Source organism: Lampris incognitus, chromosome 7, assembly GCF_029633865.1.
Source record: "Lampris incognitus isolate fLamInc1 chromosome 7, fLamInc1.hap2, whole genome shotgun sequence".
NCBI classification, from domain to species: Eukaryota; Metazoa; Chordata; class Actinopteri; order Lampriformes; family Lampridae; genus Lampris; species Lampris incognitus.
This window is the reverse complement of record NC_079217.1, coordinates 67,252,622-67,273,970: the sequence shown is the minus strand read 5'-3', so window position 1 is coordinate 67,273,970 and position 21,349 is coordinate 67,252,622. Positions and strand designations below refer to the sequence as shown.

At 47.2% G+C, this 21,349-nt stretch overlaps 1 protein-coding gene across 2 annotated transcripts in view; it reads right to left on the bottom strand.

The window, feature by feature from the left end:
• Positions 1 to 12,752: 12,752 nt before the first annotated feature.
• The window catches only part of abcg1 (ATP-binding cassette, sub-family G (WHITE), member 1), a 68,953-nt gene continuing 60,356 nt past the window's right edge, over positions 12,753 to 21,349 (bottom strand). For both annotated transcript variants that reach the window (XM_056283705.1, XM_056283706.1), the window contains 3 exons: positions 14,377 to 14,535; positions 13,615 to 13,733; positions 12,753 to 12,981 (listed from right to left, as the gene is read on the bottom strand). In XM_056283705.1, coding sequence (XP_056139680.1) covers positions 12,753 to 12,981; positions 13,615 to 13,733; positions 14,377 to 14,535 — 507 coding nt within the window. The remainder of the gene's footprint in view (positions 12,982 to 13,614; positions 13,734 to 14,376; positions 14,536 to 21,349) is intronic.

Here is a 21,349-nt window from a genome sequence, read left to right as displayed (position 1 = left end):
TTAGGGGGTGGTGAGGTGAGTGTGGGCTGAGCTTCATTACTGTACCAGTGTGTGTCCTATGTAGGTGGTGGTGAGGTGAGTGTGGGCTGAGCTTCATTACTGTACAAGTGTGTGTCCGCGTAGGTGGTGGTGAGGTGAGTGTGGGCTGAGCTTCATTACTGTACCAGTGTGTGTCCTATATAGGTGGTGGTGAGGTGCGTGTGGGCTGAGCTTCATTACTGTACCAGTGTGTGTTCTATGCACGTGGTGGTGAGGTGAGTGTGGGCTGAGCTTCATTACTGTACCAGTGTGTGTCCTATATAGGTGGTGGTGAGGTGCGTGTGGGCTGAGCTTCATTACTGTACCAGTGTGTGTTCTATGCAGGTTGTGGTGAGGTGAGTGTGGGCTGAGCTTCATTACTGTACCAGTGTGTGTCCTATATAGGTGGTGGTGAGGTGAGTGTGGGCTGAGCTTCATTACTGTAACAGTGTGTGTCCTATTTAGGGGGTGGTGAGGTGAGTGTGGGCTGAGCTTCATTACTGTACAAATGTCTGTCCATGTAGGTGGTGGTGAGGTGAGTGTGGGCTGAGCTTCATTACTGTACAAGTGTGTGTCCATGTAGGTGGTGGTGAGGTGAGTGTGGGCTGAGCTTCATTACTGTACCAGTGTGTGTCCTATATAGGTGGTGGTGAAGTGCGTGTGGGCTGAGCTTCATTACTGTACCAGTGTGTGTTCGATGCAGGTGGTGGTGAGGTGAGTGTGGGCTGAGCTTCATTACTGTACCAGTGTGTGTTCTATGCAGGTGGTGGTGAGGTGAGTGTGGGCTGAGCTTCATTACTGTACCAGTGTGTGTCCTATATAGGTGGTGGTGAGGTGAGTGTGGGCTGAGCTTCGTTGCTGTACCAGTGTGTTTTCTACGTAGGTGGTGGTGAGGTGAGTGTGGGCTGAGCTTCATTACTGTACCAGTGTGTGTTCTATGTAGGTGGTGGTGAGGTGAGTGTGGGCTGAGCTTCATTACTGTACCAGTGTGTGTCCTATATAGGTGGTGGTGAGGTGAGTGTGGGCTGAGCTTCATTACTGTACCAGTGTGTGTTCTATGCAGGTGGTGGTGAGGTGAGTGTGGGCTGAGCTTCATTACTGTACCAGTGTGTGCCCTATGTAGGTGGTGGTGGGGTGAGTGTGGGCTGAGCTTCATTACTGTACCAGTGTGTGTCCTATGTAGATGGTGGTGGGGTGAGTGTGGGCTGAGCTTCATTACTGTACCAGTGTGTGTCCTATATAGGTGGTGGTGAGGTGAGTGTGGGCTGAGCTTCATTACTGTACCAGTGTGTGTCCTATGTAGGTGGTGGTGAGGTGAGTGTGAGCTGAGCTTCATTACTGTACCAGTGTGTGTTCTACGTAGGTGGTGGTGAGGTGAGTGTGGGCTGAGCTTCATTACTGTACCAGTGTGTGTTCTACGTAGGTGGTGGTGAGGTGAGTGTGGGCTGAGCTTCATTACTGTACCAGTGTGTGTTCTACGTAGGTGGTGGTGAGGTGAGTGTGGGCTGAGCTTCATTACTGTACCAGTGTGTGTCCTATGTAGGTGGTGGTGGGGTGAGCGTGGGCTGAGCTTCATTACCGTACCAGTGTGTGTTCCATGTAGATGGTGGTGAGGTGAGTGTGGGCTGAGCTTCATTACTGTACCAGTGTGTGTCCTATATAGGTGGTGGTGAGGTGAGTGTGGGCTGAGCTTCATTACTGTACCAGTGTGTGTCCTATTTAGGGGGTGGTGAGGTGAGTGTGGGCTGAGCTTCATTACTGTACAAGTGTCTGTCCATGTAGGTGGTGGTGAGGTGAGTGTGGGCTGAGCTTCATTACTGTACCAGTGTGTGTCCGAAATAGGTTGTGGTGAGGTGCGTGTGGGCTGAGCTTCATTACTGTACCAGTGTGTGTTCTATGTAGATGGTGGTGAGGTGAGTGTGGGCTGAGCTTCATTACTGTACCAGTGTGTGTCCTATATAGGTGGTGGTGAGGTGAGTGTGGGCTGAGCTTCATTACTGTACCAGTGTGTGTTCTATGTAGATCGTGGTGAGGTGAGTGTGGGCTGAGCTTCATTACTGTACCAGTGTGTGTCCTATGTAGGTGGTGGTGGGCTGAGCTTCATTACTGTACCAGTGTGTGTCCTATATAGGTGGTGGTGAGTTGAGTGTGGGCTGAGCTTCGTTGCTGTACAAGTGTGTGTTCTACGTGGGTGGTGGTGAGGTGAGTGTGGGCTGAGCTTCATTACTGTACCAGTGTGTGTTCTATGTAGGTGGTGGTGAGGTGAGTGTGGGCTGAGCTTCATTACTATACCAGTGTGTGTCCTATATAGGTGGTGGTGAGGTGAGTGTGGGCTGAGCTTCATTACTGTACCAGTGTGTGTTCTATGCAGGTGGTGGTGAGGTGAGTGTGGGCTGAGCTTCATTACTGTACCAGTGTGTGTCCTATATAGGTGGTGGTGAGGTGCGTTTGGGTTGAGCTTCATTACTGTACCAGTGTGTGTTCTACGTAGGTGGTGGTGAGGTGAGTGTGGGCTGAGCTTCATTACTGTACCAGTGTGTGTTCTACGTAGGTGGTGGTGAGGTGAGTGTGGGCTGAGCTTCATTACTGTACCAGTGTGTGTCCTATTTAGGGGGTGGTGAGGTGAGTGTGGGCTGAGCTTCATTACTGTACAAGTGTCTGTCTATGTAGGGGGTGGTGAGGTGAGTGTGGGCTGAGCTTCGTTGCTGTACCAGTGTGTGTTCTATGTAGATGGTGGTGAGGTGAGTGTGGGCTGAGCTTCATTACTGTACCAGTTTGTGTCCTATATAGGTGGTGGTGAGCTGAGTGTGGGCTGAGCTTCATTACTGTACCAGTGTGTCTTCTATGCAGGTGGTGGTGAGGTGAGTGTGGGCTGAGCTTCATTACTGTACCAGTGCGTGTCCTATGTAGGTGGTGGTGGGGTGAGTGTGGGCTGAGCTTCATTACTGTACCAGTGTGTGTCCTATGTAGGTGGTGGTTGGGTGAGTGTGGGCTGAGCTTCATTACTGTACCAGTGTGTGTCCTATGTAGGTGGTGGTGAGGTGAGTGTGGGCTGAGCTTCATTACTGTACCAGTGTGTGTACTATTTAGCGGGTGGTGAGGTGAGTGTGGGCTGAGCTTCAGTACTGTACCAGTGTGTGTCCTATATAGGTGGTGGTGAGGTGAGTGTGGGCTGAGCTTCATTACTGTACAAGTGTCTGTCCATGTAGGTGGTGGTGAGGTGAGTGTGGGCTGAGCTTCATTACTGTACCAGTGTGTGTACTATTTAGCGGGTGGTGAGGTGAGTGTGGGCTGAGCTTCAGTACTGTACCAGTGTGTGTCCTATATAGGTGGTGGTGAGGTGAGTGTGGGCTGAGCTTCATTACTGTACAAGTGTCTGTCCATGTAGGTAGTGGTGAGGTGAGTGTGGGCTGAGCTTCATTACTGTACCAGTGTGTGTTCTATGTAGGTGGTGGTGGGGTTAGCGTGGGCTGAGCTTCATTACTGTACCAGTGTGTGTCCTATGTAGGTGGTGGTGAGGTGAGCGTGGGCTGAGCTTCATTACTGTACCAGTGTGTGTCCTATATAGGTGGTGGTGAGGTGAGTGTGGGCTGAGCTTCATTACTGTACCAGTGTGTGTCCTATGTAGGTGGTGGTGAGGTGAGTGTGAGCTGAGCTTCATTACTGTACCAGTGTGTGTTCTACGTAGGTGGTGGTGAGGTGAGTGTGGGCTGAGCTTCATTACTGTACCAGTGTGTGTTCTACGTATGTGGTGGTGAGGTGAGTGTGGGCTGAGCTTCATTACTGTACCAGTGTGTGTTCTACGTAGGTGGTGGTGAGGTGAGTGTGGGCTGAGCTTCATTACTGTACCAGTGTGTGTCCTATGTAGGTGGTGGTGGGGTGAGCGTGGGCTGAGCTTCATTACCGTACCAGTGTGTGTTCCATGTAGATGGTGGTGAGGTGAGTGTGGGCTGAGCTTCATTACTGTACCAGTGTGTGTCCTATATAGGTGGTGGTGAGGTGAGTGTGGGCTGAGCTTCATTACTGTACCAGTGTGTGTCCTATTTAGGGGGTGGTGAGGTGAGTGTGGGCTGAGCTTCATTACTGTACAAGTGTCTGTCCATGTAGGTGGTGGTGAGGTGAGTGTGGGCTGAGCTTCATTACTGTACCAGTGTGTGTCCGAAATAGGTTGTGGTGAGGTGCGTGTGGGCTGAGCTTCATTACTGTACCAGTGTGTGTTCTATGTAGATGGTGGTGAGGTGAGTGTGGGCTGAGCTTCATTACTGTACCAGTGTGTGTCCTATATAGGTGGTGGTGAGGTGAGTGTGGGCTGAGCTTCATTACTGTACCAGTGTGTGTTCTATGTAGATGGTGGTGAGGTGAGTGTGGGCTGAGCTTCATTACTGTACCAGTGTGTGTCCTATGTAGGTGGTGGTGGGCTGAGCTTCATTACTGTACCAGTGTGTGTCCTATATAGGTGGTGGTGAGTTGAGTGTGGGCTGAGCTTCGTTGCTGTACAAGTGTGTGTTCTACGTGGGTGGTGGTGAGGTGAGTGTGGGCTGAGCTTCATTACTGTACCAGTGTGTGTTCTATGTAGGTGGTGGTGAGGTGAGTGTGGGCTGAGCTTCATTACTATACCAGTGTGTGTCCTATATAGGTGGTGGTGAGGTGAGTGTGGGCTGAGCTTCATTACTGTACCAGTGTGTGTTCTATGCAGGTGGTGGTGAGGTGAGTGTGGGCTGAGCTTCATTACTGTACCAGTGTGTGTCCTATATAGGTGGTGGTGAGGTGCGTTTGGGTTGAGCTTCATTACTGTACCAGTGTGTGTTCTACGTAGGTGGTGGTGAGGTGAGTGTGGGCTGAGCTTCATTACTGTACCAGTGTGTGTTCTACGTAGGTGGTGGTGAGGTGAGTGTGGGCTGAGCTTCATTACTGTACCAGTGTGTGTCCTATTTAGGGGGTGGTGAGGTGAGTGTGGGCTGAGCTTCATCACTGTACAAGTGTCTGTCCATGTAGGGGGTGGTGAGGTGAGTGTGGGCTGAGCTTCGTTGCTGTACCAGTGTGTGTTCTATGTAGATGGTGGTGAGGTGAGTGTGGGCTGAGCTTCATTACTGTACCAGTTTGTGTCCTATATAGGTGGTGGTGAGCTGAGTGTGGGCTGAGCTTCATTACTGTACCAGTGTGTCTTCTATGCAGGTGGTGGTGAGGTGAGTGTGGGCTGAGCTTCATTACTGTACCAGTGCGTGTCCTATGTAGGTGGTGGTGGGGTGAGTGTGGGCTGAGCTTCATTACTGTACCAGTGTGTGTCCTATGTAGGTGGTGGTTGGGTGAGTGTGGGCTGAGCTTCATTACTGTACCAGTGTGTGTCCTATGTAGGTGGTGGTGAGGTGAGTGTGGGCTGAGCTTCATTACTGTACCAGTGTGTGTACTATTTAGCGGGTGGTGAGGTGAGTGTGGGCTGAGCTTCAGTACTGTACCAGTGTGTGTCCTATATAGGTGGTGGTGAGGTGAGTGTGGGCTGAGCTTCATTACTGTACAAGTGTCTGTCCATGTAGGTGGTGGTGAGGTGAGTGTGGGCTGAGCTTCATTACTGTACCAGTGTGTGTACTATTTAGCGGGTGGTGAGGTGAGTGTGGGCTGAGCTTCAGTACTGTACCAGTGTGTGTCCTATATAGGTGGTGGTGAGGTGAGTGTGGGCTGAGCTTCATTACTGTACAAGTGTCTGTCCATGTAGGTAGTGGTGAGGTGAGTGTGGGCTGAGCTTCATTACTGTACCAGTGTGTGTTCTATGCAGGTGGTGGTGAGGTGAGCGTGGGCTGAGCTTCATTACTGTACCAGTGTGTGTCCTATTTAGCGGGTGGTGAGGCGAGCGTGGGCTGAGCTTCATTACTGTACCAGTGTGTGTCCCATGTAGGTAGTGGTGAGGTGAGTGTGGGCTGAGCTTCATTACTGTACCAGTGTGTGTTCTATGCAGGTGGTGGTGAGGTGAGTGTGGGCTGAGCTTCATTACTGTACCAGTGTGTGTCCTATGTAGGTGGTGGTGGGGTGAGTGTGGGCTGAGCTTCATTACTGTACCAGTGTGTGTCCTATGTAGGTGGTGGTTGGGTGAGTGTGGGCTGAACTTCATTACTGTACCAGTGTGTGTACTATGCAGGTGGTGGTGAGGTGCGTGTGGGCTGAGCTTCATTACTGTACCAGTGTGTGTCCTATGTAGTTGATGGTGAGGTGAGTGTGGGCTGAGCTTCATTACTGTACCAGTGTGTGTTCTACGTAGGTGGTGGTGAGGTGAGTGTGGGCTGAGCTTCATTACTGTACCAGTGTGTTTTCTATGTAGGTGGTGGTGAGGTGAGTGTGTGCTGAGCTTCATTACTGTACCAGTGTGTCTTCTATGCAGGTGGTGGTGAGGTGAGTGTGGGCTGAGCTTCATTACTGTACCAGTGCGTGTCCTATGTAGGTGGTGGTGGGGTGAGTGTGGGCTGAGCTTCATTACTGTACCAGTGTGTGTCCTATGTAGGTGGTGGTTGGGTGAGTGTGGGCTGAGCTTCATTACTGTACCAGTGTGTGTCCTATGTAGGTGGTGGTGAGGTGAGTGTGGGCTGAGCTTCATTACTGTACCAGTGTGTGTCCTATATAGGTGGTGGTGAGGTGAGTGTGGGCTGAGCTTCATTACTGTACAAGTGTCTGTCCATGTAGGGGGTGGTGAGGTGAGTGTGGGCTGAGCTTCGTTGCTGTACCAGTGTGTGTTCTATGTAGGTGGTGGTGGGGTTAGCGTGGGCTGAGCTTCATTACTGTACCAGTGTGTCCCCTATGTAGGTGGTGGTGAGGTGAGCGTGGGCTGAGCTTCATTACTGTACCAGTGTGTGTCCTATATAGGTGGTGGTGAGGTGAGTGTGGGCTGAGCTTCATTACTGTACCAGTGTGTGTTCTATGTAGATGGTGGTGAGGTGAGTGTGGGCTGAGCTTCATTACTGTACCAGTGTGTGTCCTATGTAGGTGGTGGTGAGGTGAGTGGGCTGAGCTTCATTACTGTACCAGTGTGTGTCCTATGTAGGTGGTGGTGAGGTGAGTGTGGGCTGAGCTTCATTACTGTACCAGTGTGTGTCCTATTTAGCGGGTGGTGAGCTGCGTGTGCGCTGAGCTTCATTACTGTACCAGTGTGTGTCCTATGTAGGTGGTGGTGAGGTGAGTGTGGGCTGAGCTTCATTACTGTACCAGTGTGTGTCCTATGTAGGTGGTGGTGAGGTGAGTGTGGGCTGAGCTTCATTACTGTACCAGTGTGTGTCCTATTTAGCGGGTGGTGAGCTGCGTGTGCGCTGAGCTTCATTACTGTACCAGTGTGTGTTCTATATAGGTGGTGGTGAGGTGAGTGTGGGCTGAGCTTCATTACTGTACCAGTGTGTGTCCTATATAGGTGGTGGTGAGGTGAGTGTGGGCTGAGCTTCATTACTGTACCAGTGTGTGTCCTATATAGGTGGTGGTGAGGTGCGTGTGGGCTAAGCTTCATTACTGTACCAGTGTGTGTTCTATGCAGGTGGTGGTGAGGTGAGTGTGGGCTGAGCTTCATTACTGTACCAGTGTGTGTTCTATGCAGGTGGTGGTGAGGTGAGCGTGGGCTGAGCTTCATTACTGTACCAGTGTGTGTCCTATTTAGCGGGTGGTGAGGCGAGCGTGGGCTGAGCTTCATTACTGTACCAGTGTGTGTCCCATGTAGGTAGTGGTGAGGTGAGTGTGGGCTGAGCTTCATTACTGTACCAGTGTGTGTTCTATGCAGGTGGTGGTGAGGTGAGTGTGGGCTGAGCTTCATTACTGTACCAGTGTGTGTCCTATGTAGGTAGTGGTGAGGTGAGTGTGGGCTGAGCTTCATTACTGTACCAGTGTGTGTTCTATGCAGGTGGTGGTGAGGTGAGCGTGGGCTGAGCTTCATTACTGTACCAGTGTGTGTCCTATTTAGCGGGTGGTGAGGCGAGCGTGGGCTGAGCTTCATTACTGTACCAGTGTGTGTCCCATGTAGGTAGTGGTGAGGTGAGTGTGGGCTGAGCTTCATTACTGTACCAGTGTGTGTTCTATGCAGGTGGTGGTGAGGTGAGTGTGGGCTGAGCTTCATTACTGTACCAGTGTGTGTCCTATGTAGGTGGTGGTGGGGTGAGTGTGGGCTGAGCTTCATTACTGTACCAGTGTGTGTCCTATGTAGGTGGTGGTTGGGTGAGTGTGGGCTGAACTTCATTACTGTACCAGTGTGTGTACTATGCAGGTGGTGGTGAGGTGCGTGTGGGCTGAGCTTCATTACTGTACCAGTGTGTGTCCTATGTAGTTGATGGTGAGGTGAGTGTGGGCTGAGCTTCATTACTGTACCAGTGTGTGTTCTACGTAGGTGGTGGTGAGGTGAGTGTGGGCTGAGCTTCATTACTGTACCAGTGTGTTTTCTATGTAGGTGGTGGTGAGGTGAGTGTGTGCTGAGCTTCATTACTGTACCAGTGTGTCTTCTATGCAGGTGGTGGTGAGGTGAGTGTGGGCTGAGCTTCATTACTGTACCAGTGCGTGTCCTATGTAGGTGGTGGTGGGGTGAGTGTGGGCTGAGCTTCATTACTGTACCAGTGTGTGTCCTATGTAGGTGGTGGTTGGGTGAGTGTGGGCTGAGCTTCATTACTGTACCAGTGTGTGTCCTATGTAGGTGGTGGTGAGGTGAGTGTGGGCTGAGCTTCATTACTGTACCAGTGTGTGTCCTATATAGGTGGTGGTGAGGTGAGTGTGGGCTGAGCTTCATTACTGTACAAGTGTCTGTCCATGTAGGGGGTGGTGAGGTGAGTGTGGGCTGAGCTTCGTTGCTGTACCAGTGTGTGTTCTATGTAGGTGGTGGTGGGGTTAGCGTGGGCTGAGCTTCATTACTGTACCAGTGTGTCCCCTATGTAGGTGGTGGTGAGGTGAGCGTGGGCTGAGCTTCATTACTGTACCAGTGTGTGTCCTATATAGGTGGTGGTGAGGTGAGTGTGGGCTGAGCTTCATTACTGTACCAGTGTGTGTTCTATGTAGATGGTGGTGAGGTGAGTGTGGGCTGAGCTTCATTACTGTACCAGTGTGTGTCCTATGTAGGTGGTGGTGAGGTGAGTGGGCTGAGCTTCATTACTGTACCAGTGTGTGTCCTATGTAGGTGGTGGTGAGGTGAGTGTGGGCTGAGCTTCATTACTGTACCAGTGTGTGTCCTATTTAGCGGGTGGTGAGCTGCGTGTGCGCTGAGCTTCATTACTGTACCAGTGTGTGTCCTATGTAGGTGGTGGTGAGGTGAGTGTGGGCTGAGCTTCATTACTGTACCAGTGTGTGTCCTATGTAGGTGGTGGTGAGGTGAGTGTGGGCTGAGCTTCATTACTGTACCAGTGTGTGTCCTATTTAGCGGGTGGTGAGCTGCGTGTGCGCTGAGCTTCATTACTGTACCAGTGTGTGTCCTATGTAGGTGGTGGTGAGGTGAGTGTGCGCTGAGCTTCATTACTGTACCAGTGTGTGTTCTATATAGGTGGTGGTGAGGTGAGTGTGGGCTGAGCTTCATTACTGTACCAGTGTGTGTCCTATATAGGTGGTGGTGAGGTGAGTGTGGGCTGAGCTTCATTACTGTACCAGTGTGTGTCCTATATAGGTGGTGGTGAGGTGCGTGTGGGCTAAGCTTCATTACTGTACCAGTGTGTGTTCTATGCAGGTGGTGGTGAGGTGAGTGTGGGCTGAGCTTCATTACTGTACCAGTGTGTGTTCTATGCAGGTGGTGGTGAGGTGAGCGTGGGCTGAGCTTCATTACTGTACCAGTGTGTGTCCTATTTAGCGGGTGGTGAGGCGAGCGTGGGCTGAGCTTCATTACTGTACCAGTGTGTGTCCCATGTAGGTAGTGGTGAGGTGAGTGTGGGCTGAGCTTCATTACTGTACCAGTGTGTGTTCTATGCAGGTGGTGGTGAGGTGAGTGTGGGCTGAGCTTCATTACTGTACCAGTGTGTGTCCTATGTAGGTGGTGGTGGGGTGAGTGTGGGCTGAGCTTCATTACTGTACCAGTGTGTGTCCTATGTAGGTGGTGGTTGGGTGAGTGTGGGCTGAACTTCATTACTGTACCAGTGTGTGTACTATGCAGGTGGTGGTGAGGTGCGTGTGGGCTGAGCTTCATTACTGTACCAGTGTGTGTCCTATGTAGGTGATGGTGAGGTGAGTGTGGGCTGAGCTTCATTACTGTACCAGTGTGTGTTCTACGTAGGTGGTGGTGAGGTGAGTGTGGGCTGAGCTTCATTACTGTACCAGTGTGTTTTCTATGTAGGTGGTGGTGAGGTGAGTGTGTGCTGAGCTTCATTACTGTACCAGAGTGTGTTCTATGCAGGTGGTGGTGAGGTGAGTGTGGGCTGAGCTTCATTACTGTACCAGTGTGTGTTCTACGTAGGTGGTGGTGAGGTGAGTGTGGGCTGAGCTTCATTACTGTACCAGTGTGTGTCCTATATAGGTGGTGGTGAGTTGAGTGTGGGCTGAGCTTCGTTGCTGTACCAGTGTGTGTTCTACGTGGGTGGTGGTGAGGTGAGTGTGGGCTGAGCTTCATTACTGTACCAGTGTGTGTTCTATGTAGGTGGTGGTGAGGTGAGTGTGGGCTGAGCTTCATTACTGTACCAGTGTGTGTCCTATGTAGGTGGTGGTGAGGCGAGTGTGGGCTGAGCTTTATTCCACATGAATGAGAGCAGGCTTGTTGGGTCAGAAACGCACATAAAACCTGGTGGAACCTGAGTTGTACTTATTGATGTAGTGCTATGCGTTGTACTTATTGATGTGGTACTATGTGTTGTACTTATTGATGTAGTACTACATGTTGTACTTATTGATGTAGTACTATGTGTTGTACTTATTGATGTAGTACTATGTGTTGTAGTTACTGATGTAGTACTACGTGTTGTACTTATTGATGCAGTACTATGTGTTGTACTTATTGATGTAGTACTACGTGTTGGTGAAGGTCTTCTACCAGCTTGTTGTGTCATATCTGCTGGTTAGACTCAACACCTTCACTTCTTCTATCGCAACACTACCTGCCTTCTTCTTCCTCATGTGGCTGCTGTGATGAAGATGAAACACTGCACCCTGCCATGTTTCCTGGTGAATCCTACCAGACACCAACCATCCACATCACACACGGCTGCAGGCTGCAGGACCTGGAGGTCTGGGGATTATCGCATACACCAGAATAAAAAACAAAGACATCTGTTTGCATGTAGCTCTTCAGAATGTAGTGGCGTATCAGCCAACACTACAAGGACACCTGGGTTTGTTCCTTTTTTATTGGTCAACTTAGGTTTGACCGTCTCTCACCATCTTCTAATTTGCCCTCCATCTCATCGGTCTTCACCACCGGGCCTTCGAAGAGCACCTGCAGTCATCTTGGGTTTTTTTTACAAAGCGTCGCTGACATGTGAGAATCAACGCATGTGATGGTTTTTCTTACAAACACTTTGCTACTGTGTTTTTATTCGTTAATCTAACGGCTGAAAGCTGTGCTTGGCTGACTGCCATCAATCTACCTCAACACTACCACTGCTAATCCTAACCTTCAACTTAATCACTGTACCTACAGTATCCGCCGTGACCACGAAAGTGGACTTTCGTGTCTGCATTCCACAGTTTCAAGTGGAGTTCTTTGTTCTCCACTCACCGAGAATGTAAATCAGCAGTCCTCGTCTGTAACAACACCACCAAAGAAGTGAAAAGTTGCCCTGGACTCGGCAACTCGGTCCGGTTCTCCTCCAGGTCGTCCGGCTGCTTGCCTGGATGAGGGAGGGGTGCTGAAATGTTACTGGTTTGCAGGTCCTGACATCAAGACATGATGCGGGTAAAAGGCGTGTTTCAGACTTGACATGTTCCAGTTAGAGTTGTCGATCTAAAACCACGGCAAAGTGACAGTCAAGACGTTGTAACGCTTCATTGTGTTTATTGATTTTGGTTATTGCAGAGATACAATGTAAAAGCTGTGGAAATCAAGATTTTGACTGCATGTGCTCTTTGAATGACAAATAATCATCAATGGACATTATCCCTCTGTGAGTTCAGATCTTTGAAAGCCACCAAGCTCACATCCAGATCCATGGCAAAGCCACATGCTAAGAAACACCAACGTTCATTAAATTCCCTCTCTGACCAGTTGGCTCACTTCTCCAACCTGACACAAGATCCGAGAACAACAGCACGTTCCAGCGGTCCATGATCTTAAATGCCGACAATCCAGCAGCAGAGAGACCAGTCCTCTTCAGACATTCTATTCTTGTTGTATTACAGTCAATCCGGAGACCAGCTCCTGTCTGCCCTGTCCGACCCTCACCTTTTACTTTTCTAGCTGGAGAAGACACAGACTGTAGCCTGGAAACTCTTTTTTTCTCACTTGTACCTTCCTGTAACATCTACAGACTCCAGGCTTCCCCTCACAATCAATGCTTTTTCACTGCTCCCTGATGTAGGACAGCATCCCCCATCAGATAAATGAACTTCCCAACAATCCTCTTCCTTGTTTTTATGTTTTAAGAGCTAGCCAAAGGCAGTTCATGTGCTCTCATGTAGACATACTACACGGCTACACACTAACTTTGGCCTACAGTTTCGTTGTTGCTGGGGAGAACACTGGAGCGAGAGAGATATAGAGAGAGAGAGAGAGAGAGAGAGAGAGAGAGAGATAGATAGAGAGAGAGAGAGAGAGAGAGAGACCTCCTGGGATCTGGCAGTTCCCCTTCATTTCCTTGTGACCCCCCTGTGGTCTACCTCTGGGCGCTGATCTTGTAGCGCAGGACAAAATACGCAATGAGGCGAAGGGAGAAGAAGAAGATTCCCAGGACGATGAAGTCCAGGTACAGTTTGGCATCCACCATGTCCAGCTCCTTCAAGATGGCATCTGACTTTTGGAAGTGGCAGGTAGAATCCATGTCACAGTGCAGATCCTCTCTGTCCAGCCCGTAGATAGACAGAATGACTCCCTCGAAACCGTACCTGAGACACAGCAGAGACTCAACTACTGGACTCACACTTACATTACTGATAGTAAAACTTACACTTGACACAAATATTTTATTTTTGTGGTGAAGAAATACTTCAATCTCTAGAGCAGAAGAGAGGAGTGTTATTTGGTTAATTATTTTCAAAGCAGTAAATTACAAATAAAGCACTAAACTGTCCAGAAATATTTCAGTTTCTGGTGACATTCTTACTTCAAAAACCCTGATAGCTGAGACTCCAGAATGGGATAAACTGCCCCACTTCTTTTTTTTTCTTTCATTTTATTCTTTCATATATTTGCGACTCTTAACATCACGGATGTCTCCTCATGTCCATGGCTCTAGACATTCTGAGGGGTCTACAAAGAAGGACTAGCTGCTATCTCGATTGACCTGGTTCAGCCCAATATAGAACCTACAGCTCTATGTAAAATAGATTCTCAAAGTTCTGGTCACCAAATGAATCAGAGGTTCATCACATACTCCAGAAATATCTCATGTATTGAACCAGCTGTCCAAACCTACGCTCAGTATTCTAGAGACCAGCAGTGGTTTGGTCCAGAAGTAATTTTAAGATGAAATTTTTCTTGTTATTTAACAATATCATCTTCAGAGGGTTGTTGGTTACCTGACATAAGAGATATAAGACATCCATTGCAGGTACCAGGGAATGGTGTCAAAACTGACAAAGAAGCCAGAGAACAGCAGCACCGGGATGGCCGTCACCGGGCCGACAAACGTCGCCACCTAGAGGAGAGTCAGAGAAATTTGAGAGATTTGAGAAATAGTTTATTGATCCTCGTGGGGAAATTCTTTCTCTGCATTTAACCCAACCTAGCTGTGCAGCTAGGAGCAGTGGGCAGCCACCATGCAGTGCCCAGGGACCAACTCCAGTTGCCATGCCTCGGTCAGGGGCACAGACAGGAGTACTGACCCTAACATGCATGTCTTTTTGATTGGAGGTTCACCTCCAATGTGGGTACAATATTAGATATCAACTGAATAGGTAAAGTTTTAACGTCTCAAGAACGCTTGGTTTAACCCTGCAGTTGGTATTTCCTTCTGTAAGGTGACTCAGGAAGCACAATAGAAGAACAACGAACAACAGACAACCCAATCTAAATTTTCATTCCCTATCTTTTTTTCTTGTACAATTTCTACTGGGGTAGGTGTGCTGTCTTTACGTTTCAGAAAAATAGAAGAAAACAAGAAAGATGAACAACTAACTCCCTGGTTACCACAAGAACTGGCAAAGTAACCAAGACTGTTTTGGCTGCAGGTATAAGGATTGGACATGCAGTAAGATATCTACATCTGAAAATGTTAGCTATCATGTCAGAGATAGCAGACAAGCAATTTTTTCCAGGTTGATTTGACTAGAAGTGCGGACCTGTAGCGAAGTGGAGGCAGCCCCTATAAGCAGCCCCAGGGACTGGGCCACGAGTGAGGTCAAGACCCCCAGAGAGAGGAAAAGGAAGAACCTGGCTGCGTCTGGAGGCTGGGCCGTCATCCAGTAGACAATACTGCAGTACACCACAGGGAAGATGACCTGAAAAATTGAGGAAGATGACTAATGGTCCCAAGGGACTTCCACACCTCTGCTGAATTAAATTATTTGGAGTGAAACCTTTTAAAGTCCTAAATATGATAGGAGCTTTTCCTGTCTGGTACAGGACAGACATTCAGCATAGTTACTTTAAACTATGAAATTTAACACGCTGTTCACTTCACTTATATACAGCTACATAAGGTATACACATGGTAAAGGCTCTGAAATGCTTTCACCTCAGAACTGACATTCAGTGTGACTTCAGAGTCTGAGTATAAAATTATATTTAAGTGATGTATCAGAAAGCTAACTGTAAAGTTTGATAACAGTGATGAAACATCATGTTAAATGATACATTGTGGTGATGCACAGTTGGGGTTGATTCACCAGGGGCTGCTGCTCCTTTGGGGCAGAAGTTCAGAGTGCTGATGTAGGCACTGCTTAGAGTTTCCGGGGTGGAGCCATGTTGGCAGCAGCCTAGCAGTTACCTGGTTGCCACGAGAGATTGTGCTGTATCGGTGTTGTTTTGTGTGGCGAGTAAACGGAATTGACTCGACTCGATCTCTCCATCTCCTCATTCCTGCACTCCCACAACATCATCTCTGATAAACAGCATAAGAGGTTTTTCTGCACCAGTCTGAATGAGGGTCTCTGCTCCTGGCATCCATGTAGTCTCTTCTATTGTGACCTGCAGCCCAAAGCCTCTGAACTCTGACCTGTTGGGTTTTACTGTGAAAGCCTGTATGCTGCCGCTGCTTCTCCCTGCAGAACAACTCCTACTGAGCTCAAACTGAACTCCCACTGAACTCCTGCTGAACTCCCACTGACCTCCTACTGATCTCAAACTAAACTCTTACTGAACTCAAACTGAACTCCCACTGAACTCATACTGAACTCTTACTGAACTCAAACTGAACTCCTACTGAGCTTAAACTGAACTCCTGTTTAATTATTACTGAACTCTACTGAACTTCTACTGAGCTCCTGAACTCAAACTGAACTCCCACTGAGCTCCTACTGAACTCAAACTGAACTCCTACTGAGCTTAAACTGAACTCGTATTGAATTCTTACTGAATTCCTACTGAACTCCTACTGAGCTCCTGAACTCAAACTGAACTCCAACTGAGCTCCTACTGAACTCAAACTGAACTACTACTGAACTCCTACTGAACTCCTACTGAACTCAAACTGAACTCCCACTGAACTCCTACTGAACTGCCACTGAACTCAAACTGAACTCCCACTGAACTCAAACTGAACTGCCACTGAACTCAGACTGAACTCCTACTGAACTGCCACTGAACTCAAACTGAACTCCCACTGAACTCAAACTGAACTCATACTGAACTCCTACTGAGCTTTAACTGAACTCCTATTGAATTCTTACTGAACTCCTACTGAGCTCCTACTGAACTCCCACTGAGGTCCTACTGAACTCAAACAGAACTCCTACTGAGCTTAAACTGAATTCCTATTGAATTCTTATTGAACTCTACTGAACTCATACTGAACACCTACTGAACTAAAACTGAATTCCCACTGAGCTCCTACTGAACTCAGACTGAACTCCCACTGAACTCAAACGGAACTCGTACTGAACTCAAACTGAACTCCTACTGAGCTTAAACTGAACTCCTACTGAACTCAAACTGAACTCCTACTGAACTCCCACTGAACTTAAACGGAACTCCTACTGAACTCCCACTGAACTCAAACTGAATTCCCACTGAACTCGTACTGAACTCATACTGAGCTCCTACTGAACTAAAACTGAGCTCCTACTGAACTAAAACTGAGCTCCCACTGAACTCAAACTGAACTCCTACTGAGCTTAAACGGAACTCTTATTGAATACTTACTGAACTCTACTGAAGTCCTACTGAACTCACAATGAACTCCCACTGAATTCCTACTGAACTCAAACTGAACTCCCACTGAACTCAAACTGAACTCGTACTGAGCTTAAACTGAACTCACAATGAACTCCCACTGAATTCCTACTGAACTCAAACTGAACTCCCACTGAACTCAAACGGAACTCGTACTGAACTCAAACTGAACTCCTACTGAGCTTAAACTGAACTCCTACTGAACTCAAACTGAGCTCGTACTGAACTCCCACTGAATTCCTACTGAACTCAAACTGAACTCCCACTGAACTCAAACTGAACTCCCACTGAACTCAAACTGAACTCGTACTGAGCTTAAACTGAACTCCTACTGAGCTTAAACGGAACTCTTATTGAATACTTACTGAACTCTACTGAAGTCCTACTGAACTCACAATGAACTCCCACTGAATTCATACTGAACTCAAACTGAACTCCCACTGAACTCAAACTGAACTCGTACTGAGCTTAAACTGAACTCCTATTGAATTCTTACTGAACTCTACTAAACTCCTACTGAACACCTACTGAGCTTAAACCGAACTCCTACGGAATTCTTACTGAACTCCTAATGAGCTCCTACTGAACTCAAACTGAACTGCTACTGTACTCCTGCTGAACTCAAACTGAAATCCTATTGAATTCTTACTGAACTAAAACTGAACTCCCACCGAACTCTCACTGATCACCTACTGAATTCCTACTGAACTCAAACTGAAGCTGGTAAAGTATGCAGCCTAGAGAACTACAGGCCTATAGCTCTAGCCAGCATACTGTCAAAGTCCTAGAAGGAATTCTGCTGGATAGTATGCATGAGTTTATCAACTCCACGGATAACCAGTTTGGTTTTAAAGCTAACTGACGTATGTATATATGTCTTAAAGGAAGTTATTAACAAATACAGAGGCCAAAACTCATCAGTTCTTCTGTGTTTCATTGATGCTTCTAAAGCTTTTGATCGTGTTAATCACAGAAAGTTGTTTGTTAAACTGAGTCAAAGAGGGGTGCCTAAATACATTGTGAGAATTCTGGCTTATTGGTATGCCTACCACACTATGCAATTAAAATGGGGTAATAGTGTTTCAGCCCCATTTGGGGTTAGTAATGGTGTCAGACAAGGTGAAATTCTGTCTCTAGTTCTCTACAATTTATATATTGAGGATTTGTCCAGGCAGTTGAAAGCCTGTAACACTGGGTGCATGATGGGTAATACCTTGGTGAATCATATTATGTATGCAGATGACCTTGTCATTCTTAGTCCCTGTAGCGCTGGTCTCCAGCAGCTCCTTGATATATGTTATGTGTACAGTGTGCAGCATGATATCAAATACAATGCTAGTAAGAGTGTTGACATGATCTGCAGAACCACAGAGGTCAGTCATCTAAAACTTCCTGATTTTAAATTGTCTGATAATAATCTTGTGGTGTGTAATAAGGTGAAATATCTTGGACATCATATTACTGAACAAATGACAGACGATAATGATGTTTATAGGCAATGCTGCATGATGTATACACAAGCACACACTCTTTCATGCAAGTTTGGTATGTGTTACTGTGAAGATGTGTCTGTTCAGAGCATATTGTACACCACTTTATACTGCCCCCCTGTGGTCACACTACATATTGTACACCACCTTATACTGCACACCTGTGCTCAAACTACATATTGTACAAGACTTTATACTGCAAACCTGTGGTCACACTACATATTGTACACCACTTTATACTGCACACCTGTGGTCACACTACATATTGTACACCACTTTATACTGCAGACCTGTGCTCAAACTACATATTGTACACCACTTTATACTGCACACCTGTGGTCACACTACATCAGGGGTGCCCACAATTTTTTGACTCTTGAGCTACTTTTAAAATGACCAGGTCAAAATGATCTACTCATATTAAAAATAATAATAATAATAATAAAAATACTCAATACATGTTTTACATATATATGAACATTTCTATGCAGTGTGTGTATTTATATACATGCTGTGTTACATATACAGTATTGCAATGGATTTGCAGTTATATTGAACCTTACACAGGCAATAATCATACCAAGCATTTGCTACTACACTATTTTGAAATTGCATCACTGCATGAACCTTTACAGCTGTGGTAAATAGATTTGTGATCTCTACCTCTCTACTCTGATGATGACCTGCACTGGAGGGAGTCAGACAGGGTTGCATAGTTCAGACAGTAGCTGCTGGTAGCCAGCCTCAAGCAGGCCTCCAAATGATCATCTGTCATGGTGGAACGGTATTTGGACTTGATAATCTTCATGTGAGAAAAGGCTGACTCACACAAATAAGTAGAGCCGAATAATGCCGTCAAGGAGGTTGCGCATTTCCTCATGTTTGGGTACTTGTCCTCTGTAAGTAAGTTCCAAAACTCTCCATGCACCCTGGACTTAAGCTGAATGTCAGCCTGTACTGTCAGCACCTCATCCTCCACTGCAGACGAGTTCAGGTGAAACAGTGTTGCCCTTTTTGAGGCGAGGGAATCCACCTCTGTATCTTCCCCAAATGGGTAGCACATAAATGTAGTGATTGGCTCAAGCAAAGCAAAGTCTTGAAACCGTTTGTCAAAGTCTGACCGGACATTTTCAATCTGCTCTGTGTAGCGTGTACTGTCAAGTTGTGCACACGCCCTCCCTTGCTTCTCCAGCTCTGCTGCCAGGTTTCGAAGTTTCCCAAATCACAGCGCTGCAACTTTGAGGACAGAAGTTGCATTTTCCGTTTGAAAGCGTTAACTGAGCTGATCGTGTTTACCACGCTTTTGTCTTTTCCTTGCAGCTCTAAATTAAGCTCGTTCAACATGTTGGTTAAATCAGTTAAAAACGCCAAGTCTACCAGCCACTGATTGTCATTAAGTTGCTTGTGTTCCGCATGTTTAGTGATAAGGAGAAACTCCTTAATCTCCGGACAGAGCTCTCGACATCTCTGCAAGAATCTCCCTCTACTAAGCCATCTCACGTCAGTGTGTAGCAAGAGGTCAGAGTAGTTACAGTCGGCCTCTTCCAAATGTGTACCAAACAACCGTCTTTGAAGAGACCTCGCTCGAGTAGAACAGGCGGGTTTGGTTGCCACATCCATGATCTCTTTCATGTTTAGCATTTTTGCGCATAATGCTTGTTGGTGTATTATGCAATGGTAATTAAGGAAGTCAGGGAAAGCATCGTCCTCCCTGCACTTGGCAATAAATCCATTGGAGCGGCCCACCATAGCAGGCGCACCGTCCGTGGTGATTGACACCAGTTTACACACTGGGAGCTGGGTTTTATCCACAAAGTTTTTGAAGATCTGAAAAATGTCCTCTCCCCACGTGTGTTCCTTCATGGGTAGTATTGTTAACAGCTCCTCTTTTGCGGTCATATCTTGAAACACCATGCGAATGAAAATGCACAATTGGGCCGAATCACTGATGTCCGTAGACTCATCCAATTGTAGTGAGAAACACTCGCAGTCCACGATGTCCCTCCAAAGCTGCTGTGTCAAATCATCGCCCATCACTTCACAGCGCCTTGTGACGGAATCTCTTGATAACTGGAGAGCTTTGATTGAAGATATTATTTCTGATTTGTTTTTAAAGTCCCGAAACAACGAATCTGCTGCCTGAAGGAAGGCCTCTTTCATCATCTCTCCACCTTGGAAGGCTTTCTTATGCTTAATGATGGAGTGACTCACCCATAAAGATGCTTCGGTGGCTGCCTTTGCCTTTGAATGCAGCTGCGGGAAAAGTGACTGCTGCACGATTAACTGTGATTTTAGTTCCCTCACCTTTCTCTTTCTCAGCTCGCTTTTCGGAGGGAAGTCATCGTCATAGTTTTTATGAACAGTTCGAAAGTGCCTCTCCACATTTCCTTTCTTTGGGATAGCAATGCTAGACTGACAGAGGAGACAAACGCATTTGGAATAAGACATGGTGAAAAAAAAGTCCTCCTCCCATTCCACATGGAAATGGTAGGTTTTTTGTTTCTTGCTAGGTCCGGCTCCCCCACTCATTTTTGTTTTGTTTCACTTTTTAGTAGAATTTTTTTTAGAGAGTTGAACTAGCTAGCTCGATGCAGTTCTGCGTTAGCTGACGTTGTGGGCATGTGAACTTAAAGGTACGTTCGAGAAGGGCTCTGGTTGTTACGGTAACCTAATGTAACAAAGTTTTAGGTTCCGCTCTAGAATCTTTGGTTTTAGGCAACAGCAGACTGGCCGTCCTTTACGTCAATCAAAAGGCAAATGCCAAATGGAGGACAGATGATAGGCTAATGTCTTGGGGAAAAAAAAGAAGTTTTTTTGGAATGTCATGGAGATCTACCAGCACTGCCTTCGCGATCTACTGGTCGATCGCGATCGACGTAGTGGGCACCCCTGCACTACATATTGTACAACACTTTATACTGCACACCTGTGGTCACACTACATATTGTACACCACTTTATACTGCAGACCTGTGCTCAAACTACATATTGTACAACACTTTATACTGCACACCTGTGGTCACGCTACATATTGTGCACCACTTTATACTGCCCCCCTGTGGTCACACTACATATTGTACACCACTTTATACTGCAGACCTGTGCTCAAACTACATATTGTACAAGACTTTATACTGCACACCTGTGGTCACATTACATATTGTACAACACTTTATACTGCACACCTGTGGTCACCCTAAATATTGTACACCACTTTATACTGCACACCTGTGGTCAAACTAAATATTGTACACCACTTTATACTGCACAGCTGTGTTCTAACTACATATTGTACACCACTTTATACTACACCTGTGGTCACACTACATATTGTACACTACTTTATACTGCACACCTGTGGTCAAACTACATATTGTACCTCATTTTATACTGCACATCTGTGGTCAAACTACATATTGTACACCACTTTATAC